The 8,711-nt window shown below is 44.9% G+C and overlaps 1 protein-coding gene and 1 pseudogene across 1 annotated transcript in view; both read right to left on the minus strand.

The window, feature by feature from the left end:
- BAIAP2L1 (BAR/IMD domain containing adaptor protein 2 like 1) overlaps nucleotides 1-8,711 on the minus strand; it is a 75,694-nt gene extending 66,983 nt beyond the window's left edge. Inside the window, exon 1 of the mRNA XM_055410302.2 lies at nucleotides 8,383-8,711. Coding sequence (XP_055266277.2) covers nucleotides 8,383-8,433 — 51 coding nt within the window. The 5' untranslated portion in view covers nucleotides 8,434-8,711. The remainder of the gene's footprint in view (nucleotides 1-8,382) is intronic.
- On the minus strand, nucleotides 1,754-8,275 carry LOC148773612 (small ribosomal subunit protein uS12 pseudogene; annotated as a pseudogene).

Here is an 8,711-nt window from a genome sequence, read left to right on the forward strand (position 1 = left end):
TTAAAATAATGATAAACCAGAAAGACAGACTCAATGTCTGGAAAACGTAAAGAAAGTGATAAAATCAAGGCTGAGGAAAAGTAAGAACAAAAGTATACAGGCCTCAAGGGCTGCAGAGCTGTACTTACTGCAGACACATCAAGTACAAAGTTTATAGGGGAAATTACACCCATGACTGCCAGACATGAAATCTCGGGTGTTTTCCTGGCCAATGTCCACAAACTACCCTGTTGTAGGTTTTATACATGTTTTACTATTTTTTTTAAAACTCTCTATGGGATATATATATATCATATGTATATATATATACATAAAGGAAGCCATTTTAAAACATCTACTTAATTGGTTGAGGTTCAGGAAAGGTACATTCTCACACAATCAGATTACAGCATGGCCTGGGGTATGTTTTCTGGAGGGCATTTTGCAATGTATAGCAAATATGTTGACTACCTCCCACCCACAACTCCTGCAGGGGATTTAGCTTAAGGAAAAGATCCCAGATTTGTGCAAGGTTCACCTACAATGGTGTTCACAGCAGTACTTTAATAGCAAGGTATTGGTAACGACCTAACGTCCAAGAAGAGGTGGGTGGATGAATAAATTCTGATGAAGAATGGAGAGTCATCAAAATGATGAAGCACACAATACTGACATGGAAAGATGTGCTGAAAAATATCTGAAAGAGCGACAATAAGAGTTAGTAGTGTGGGATTCTGGGTAACTTTTACTTTCAGTGTATATATTCACAGAAACTTTGGAAATTCTCTGGTCTCAGTAAAATATAGTTTTTCTTCTATATTTTCTATATTATTTTTCTATATATCTATATAAAAATATCAGTTTTCAAGAGCCTCTAAGATTAAAACCAACACACACAAAAAAATAAAACATGGATAACTGTGGGAAATGCAGAGGTGTATAATCTGGGGGGCTTGTTCTCCAGCATGAACAATCTAAGTGTGGAGAAGACCCAAATTAAAAACATTTCCTTTAGAAAAAAAGTACTAGTCTTGAAGCCTCTTGATTTAACTGTAACTCACTGAAATACTTTTAAAAACTAGTCTCTTGTGCCTGTAACAGTAAAGTATGTTTTTAAGAAAAGTCACACAGAAAGGAAAAGTTCAGTTCAGTTGCTCAGTCATGTCCAACTCTTAGGAACCCCATGAACCGCAGCACGCCAGGCCTCCCAGTTCATCACTGACTCTCAGAGTTTACCCAAACTCATGTCCATTGAGTAGGTGATGCCATCCAACCATCTCATCCTCTGTCGTCCCCTTTTCCTCCTGCCCTCAATCTTTCCCAGCACCAGGGTCTTTTCCAATGAGTCAGCTCTTCGTATCAGGTGGCCAAAGTACTGGAGTTTCAGCTTCAGCATCAGTCCTTCCAATGAACACCCAGGACTGATCTCCTTTAGGATGGACTGGATGGATCTCCTTGCAGTCCAAGGGACTCTCAAGAGTCTTCTCCAACACCACAGTTCAAAAGCATCAATTCTTCGGCGCTCAGCTTTCTTTACAGTCCAACTCTCACATCCATACATGACTACTAGAAAAACCATAGCCTTGACTAGACGGACCTTGGTTGGCAAAGTAATGTCTCTGCTTTTTAATGTGCTGTCTAGGTTGGTCATAACTCTCCTTCATACTCAATTAACTAGAAAGTTTAAATAACTCTGATTCTACACCCCCCCAGCAGTCTAGTTCATTTAATTATGGTTCAGCTATGCCCCCCAAACCTCTTACACAAGAAAACCTTTTTATTTGGTATATGAGAATTTATTACTACCGTGCTTTCATCATCAACATTTATGATCTTGGTCTTTCCTTCTTGCCTTTGTATAAAGCCAAAAGTGAGACATTGGCTACTTTGACAACCTTAAAGAGGACCTTAAAGAGGATTCCAGAAATGTCACCAACACGACCTTTGCAAGTAAATCCAGCAACCAGAACTTCATCATTTTCTTCAATAAAATTCAAGCAACTATCGTTGGGTACAAAAGCAGTGATTTTTTTTTTTGGCCATTCTTGATTAGTTGAACCCTGACACACTTCTTGATGGAAGAATTTGGCTGTTTGGCTTCAACTCCTACTTTTTCGAGCACAATTTCCTTGGCATGAGAGTGCCGCCAAAAGGGCTGGCCTTCAGGGCTGTGCCCAGATGGGCTTTCTCGTACTGTTTGTCATGCCACTTCTGATCTCGACGGTGACTACAGAGCTTCCTGGCAGTATGAAGACTGCAACACTTGTCCATTCTGCCGGTGCCACGGGCCTGAGCCCACAAGAAAACCTTCTGATGTGTTCAGCTATGAGAGGCTGAGAGTCCAATAAGCTGAAATTTATCTTTGTTTCTGCTGAACACCACCACTGATGCCTCTCTCAGGCATCTGATCCCTAGGTCTCTATTCTTTCTCTGAATCTGTCTTCAAATCCCCCAGGGAGATGGCGTTCCTTCTGTGGTTACAGACCTCCAACCAGCAAGCCTGGGGCAAACTGTTTTGCCTTGAATTTATTTTTTTTTTAACTTTTGCATACACCCATCAGAGCCGCCAAAATGAAAAAGAAGGAAAATATCAACTGTTGGTGAGGTTGTAGAGCAACCAACCGGAACTCTCACACACTTCTGGTGGGAATGTAAACGGATGCAACCACTTTGGCAGACAGCTTAGCAGTTTCTGCCAAAGCTGAATAAATATTTAAATACCTGATAATCCGGGAACTTCACTCCTCTGTGTAGACACCCAAGAGAAATGAGGGTCTATGCCCACCAGATTCGTACCATGATACAGTCACAATTGTAATACCACACAGCAAAAGAAAAGCTAATGGCAACGACTGCTGTGATACGGATGGATGCATCCGAAAAACATATTGGGTCAAAGAAGGCAGACAAGATAAGCCAAACTAGCCTGTGCCGTTGTAAGTCAGGAGAGTAGCTATCCTGGAGTGGGCACGGTGCCTGGAAGCGGGTGTGAGAGGGAGGTTCGGGGGCTGGTCACGGTCTACTTCTTGATCTGGATGCTGGCTACACATGTGGGTTCAGTTTGTGACAATTTAGTGAGCTATGAAGGCCTAAGCAAACCTTTCAGCATGTAGATTAAAGTTCAATAAAAAGCTTTAGGAATAGACTGGGTAAACAACAAGGTCCTACTGTATAGCACAGGGGACTATATTCAATATCCTGTGAACCGTAATGGAAAAGGATCTTAAAAAAAGAATGCACATATATATATAACTGAATCACTGCTATACGGTACAAATTAACACTGCAAACCTTTCACTGTACTTCAGTAAAAATAAAAAAGAAAAGTTTTAGAAATAAAAATGTATTTGCAAATGTTAACGGGTAAGTTCAGTGAATATTTGTGTTGCTTTTATAACGAGTTTTACATTTGAACTGCAGAATAAACAGCTGTGTGGAATTCTGAGGGGGAAACACAATCCAAACGGTTGCAACTGCGCACACATTAGTTTCCCCTGCAGGTCTGCCTGCAGTTCATTGTGATAGAAGTGCAAGGTAAGAACTAACGCCCAAGCCTGGAATAATGTCACATATGTAAAGTCAGAGGCAACCTGGAACTTGTGAATGGTGTCACAAGTCTGAGTGCTCCCAGCCTTGTTAATAAAGGATGCTGCTCTGTCCGCATAGTAATGTTATCATAGTTCTAAAACCTCTTTCCAATCAAGAAAAGATGTTATGACAGGAAAAGACACTAATTGTTTGGTTTTGTGTTTACAGACAAGATGTTATAACACTGGGCTGTGCAGTTTAATATTTGATACCTGGCAACTCTTTCTGCTGCTACCTGGCACCTGATTCTTACAATTCCCTCCCTTTTTTAGTCATCATGGAACCCAAATTGTCTGAGCTTCTGCAGATGCTATTTTATCTTCAACATACCTGAAGAAAGCAGTGTTATGGGAACAGATGAAGATATCAAGTAGCTAACACAGCAACGGCAATAAACATAAAAAGTGACCAAAAGCTTCCAAAAAAAAAAAAAAAGTGAAAGTGTTAGTTGCTGAGTCATGTCTGACTTCGAGACCCCATGGGCTCTCTGGCCCATGGGATTCTCCAGGCACGAATACTGGAGTGGGTAGCCATTTCCTTCTCCAGGGGATCTTCCCGACCCAGGGATCGAACCTGGGTCTCCTGAATTGAAGGCCAATTCTTTACTGTCTGAGCCAACAGCTTCAAAGCCTAGACCTATATGCCATAGCTCACACTGGAAGCCAACCAGGCAGGACTTTCACTGAAACACCCCCACTTAAACCCAAGCTGAGAAAATAAACCACTATTACACAAGCAAAACTGAGCACACAGGTGTAGACTGCTTGCTTTACCCAATGAAAGAACCAAAGTCCCTCATTTTCTTACTTGAAGGTTTGCTCACAACATGCTGCTGCTGCTGAGGTAGCAATAACAAATGTTGGGTGACACCTTAGGCACCAAAGTATGAAAATGTAATTGGTTTGCGCGTTTGTTGGCTACTACAAACTAACTTCCTATACCAAGGAATGGGGATGGAGGCTGGCAGGGGAACTGGCCTGTGGGCACTGATATCTCAGACTTGGGGCCTCACTTTCTCAACAGTAAATAAACAGGCCCACCTTGAGGGCTGATGTGTAATTAGAATGAAACAAACGCTCTATGAAGTGTCAAGGGAGGGAGAGGGGAGCCTGGCACAGGACAGGAGCTTACTAAATTAATTAAAGGTTCATTTATTCATCAAGTATGTACACCTGTTAGGTGCCAGGAACTATGTGCTAGGTGCTCAGAGCCAAACAAAGCTTCTTTCCTTTGGGAGCTCACATTTGAGTTGGAGTAGAGATAAACATACATGATAAATAAATATATATTATATGCTAAGGGTTTCCCTGGTGGCTCAGGGGTAAAGAATCTGTGTGCCAATGCAGGAGACTCGGGCTTGGTCCCTGGGTCAGGAAGATGACCTGGAGAATGAAATGGCTACTCACTCTAGTATTCTTGCCTGGGAAATCCTGTGGACAGAGGAGCCTGATGGGCTACAGTCCATGGGATCACAAAAGAGTCAGACAAGGCTAGCGACTGAACAACAATACATGCTAAGGTAGTGAGCGCTATAGGTGTGCGCGTGGGGCGGGTTTGGGAGACGGATGGGGTTGTCTTCAATTTTAAAGCTGTCTGAGTGGGACTCGGAGGAGGTGACATTTAAACAAAGACCTCTGTGTCCCTTCCCCCATCACTGCTGCTTCAGCAAGATTAATGCAGGGATGACATCACATCCAGCCCTCCTTAACTTCCTCAGACCAACAGGTCTAACTTCCAGCAAGGTTGTGGTTACTTCTGTGTGTGTGTGGTTACTTTTAATTAAGGGTTTGTTTTTTTTTTTTAAACTTTACTTCTTCCTTGTACCACTAAACCATGCACTCATCAGAAAACCCATGCAAAATCACAAGCAAGCTGCTGAGGGAAATTATGGGTGTCGTATAGGCTGAAGTGAGGGGAGGGATCTTAATGCTAATTAGCAACAGTGACACTACCTGACATTTTGGGGCTTACTATCATGCTATTTGCTTGTGAAGTCATAAAACACACATCCTCCTGGGATTTAGTATGGCTCTCTGGTAACCATTTGTCTAAGTACACATTGAAAAAAACTCAGCAAATGTTTACATAAATATTTAAAGATATTTGATACTACATACAGAGGATCACACTACTTCATAATCCCCCTTTTTCTCTAAAGTATTCCTTTATTTCAAAGTTAGAGAAATTTGAGTATTAAAAAATATAAAAACCCATACGAGTCATAAAATCTCATTTGCAGGCGGCTTTTGTAAATGCACCTGGTTAGGCTGCATTTCTATTAGTAAAACATTCTAACTTGCCATGTAACATCAAGGAGATCTCTTTTCCAGGTTCATCCACACTGCTGGGAGACTCTTACCATATTAAACTTAAATTGTTTTCAGGTTTGGTTTTGAGGGGGTTGGGGGAGAAGAACCTGAAGAGGAGGTGGTGAAAAGATGCTGGGCTTTCAATCAGATCTGTGAAATTTCACTGTGCATTTCTATCATAGTCAAAGCATGAGCTAGTGGCATTCACTTTATAGATTATATATAAACTTGCTGTCTGGGCTGTAAATTATTATCCCACCATCCCAACCTAAACCTGACCTTAAAACATTAACGAGGAAATGGTGATTAAAGTCAGTCAATAAACATCTGTGAGCTTTTAGTATGTTTTAAGACACCTGGGAATGGAAAGCAATAAGGTACAGGTCTCTGATTGTCAGGGTATCACAGCCTTTCAAAATACAAAAATGATTTACAATGTTTTATGGAGAAGGAAATGGCAACCCATTTCAATATTCTTGCCTGGGGAATCCTATGGACAGAGGAGCCTGGTGGGCTATAGTCCATGGGGTCACAAAGAGTTGAACAAAACTTAGCGACTAAACAACAGTGTCAATAAACACACATAAACCAAACTATGAAATCACACCTTTTTCCTCCTGCCTCAGTTCTTTGGGTAATGCAAAATTGATATCTGTGGGATTGTAATTCACTTGAGCATAGCCCCTCTGCTGAGTCACCACTAAAAGTGACAGTGAAGAAGAACAGGGAGAAAAAGCAGAGAAGAGTGATTTCAGGATTAGACGCCTGAGTCATATCTCATCTCAGATTGGAAAGATATACCAGCCTGTGTCTTGGAGGCACGGGGGCGAGGTGGGGCGGGGGGTGGGGTGGGGTGCAATTCCACTCAAATTTGCAATGATCTCCATTCCTCAATAACATACAGTTTTACTGTCCTTAATTGACAGTCATCAGAGTAGCCACAACTCCCAAGTTGAAGAGTAACAATGTGATATTAACACAGTCAACAGCCCACACATTCCTAGCACCACCATCTTCAGGAGCATCTAAACAATCTCAACAGAAAGGTAAAAGCTTAACATTCAAATTTCTGGGATTTCTAAAGCCTGCCCTCTTCTAAGGAAACATGAATAAGGACCAGATTTTGGTCACAGTTACTTACTGAGCTTACTGAGAATGTTATGACAACTGTATCTACTGTGTTGTATCTACTGTGTTTAGTGTGAATGCAGTATAGTCCACATGTGACAGGATTTGTGTATTCAAAAGGAACCAGTCTCTTGAACAAAGGATTATGAACCTATTTTCATGCTTTTATTCTTACCCAACAAAAGTCAATAAACTTCTCTGATTTCAGGAATTCACATGCAAATTCAATTGCAAATCTAGAAACTAAATTTTAGGGTTAAAAAACAAAGTAATCTATACAAATGACCCAACTGTGGGTCTTAAAAGTGGCTACAAATGCATTTGGAGAACTTGGGTTCCATGAGACTAAGCCGAATTAAAACAAAAGTTGTTTTGTGTTCTATTAATAGCAGATGATTAAACACATATCTTATTTCAAGATGGAATTCATTTATACTTACTTAAACTTACTAAACTGGCCACTAATCCTAAATCTATGTTTCTGGAAACATTCTCTCGTAATAAGTGCAAGTTAAGAGAATGACCATCAACTCATTGCTTAAGGTTGGGTCAACTTTATTTAAACCTCGGACGTTCTTAGACTCCCATTGCTGCTGCTGCTGCTAAGTCGCTTCAGTCGTGCCCGACTCTGTGCGACCCCATAGACGGAAGCCCACCAGGCTCCCCCGTCCCTGGGATTCTCCAGGCAAGAACACTGGAGTGGGTTGCCATTTCCTGCTCCAATTAACCTCCCCCAAATAATCGATATCCGAAAGCCAAATTGAACGTAAAGCTGCGTGAGGCAGGGTCTCGGAGGGAGCGAGTCTGAAACCTTCCCAGTGAAGTCCCGGGGCCGGGGGCGCCCCCCGCAGGCCCCAGGGCCGAGCCCCGCTCACCTGGCGCTGGCCAATTACCTGGGAGTTTCCCCCCCACATTCTCGGAGGAAACTCGAGCTCGGCTCTCCGAGAACCCAGGCGCCGCAGCCGCGCCGGCGAGGCGACCGACCCCGAGGGGAAGACCGGGGGAGGACGCGCCCCAGGGGCGACACAGGACCCTCCCGCCCCGAAGACGTTTGGGTGTGAAACGTGTAATTTGCCGGGCGTCTCCTGCGCCGGGAGGGAGAGGAGGGGAGCGGGGAAAGGAAGGAGGGCGAGGGGAGGACGTTCCCGCGCCAAGTCCCCTCCTCACCTCCAAGGTGAAGGATCCCGACCGTCCCCCCGGGCGAGGACTGCCGGCCGCCGGCGGGGCGGCCCCGCTTCCCGGGCCTCGAACCCCGAACCCCGGCTCCCCCAGGGCTCCGGACCTCTCCCCTCACCCCGTGAACCCCGGGCCCCACTCCCCAGTCCCCGCGTCTCCCGCCCTCGAGCCCCGGCGCCCCCAGGGCCCCGGGCCCGCCTACCCGGTAGGTGCTCTCGGTGAGCCGGTTCACCTCCTCCGGCCCCCGCGACATGGCTGCAGCCGCCGGGCGGGCGAACGCGGGAGGACGCGGCCGGGCCTCGTGGCCGCCCGACCCTGGGCGGCGGTGGAGCGCCGGGGCGTGGCTGAGGGGCCCTCAAGCGTCGGCTGCCTCCACAGCCGTCGGCCGGGAAGTGCAAGTCGCGCGACCCGGCGGCCAAAACGTCAAAACTTGAAGCGCTACCGCCTCGGCCGCCGGCGAGGAGCTGAGGAGACTCGGCCAGACTCGGCCGGAGCGGAGGGCGGGCCCCGCGTCCCCACCTGAGGCGGGCG

The sequence above is a fragment of the Moschus berezovskii genome, chromosome 27 (genome assembly GCF_049115385.1).
Source record: "Moschus berezovskii isolate FMDL1 chromosome 27, NW_MosBer_1.0, whole genome shotgun sequence".
NCBI lineage: Eukaryota > Metazoa > Chordata > Mammalia > Artiodactyla > Moschidae > Moschus > Moschus berezovskii.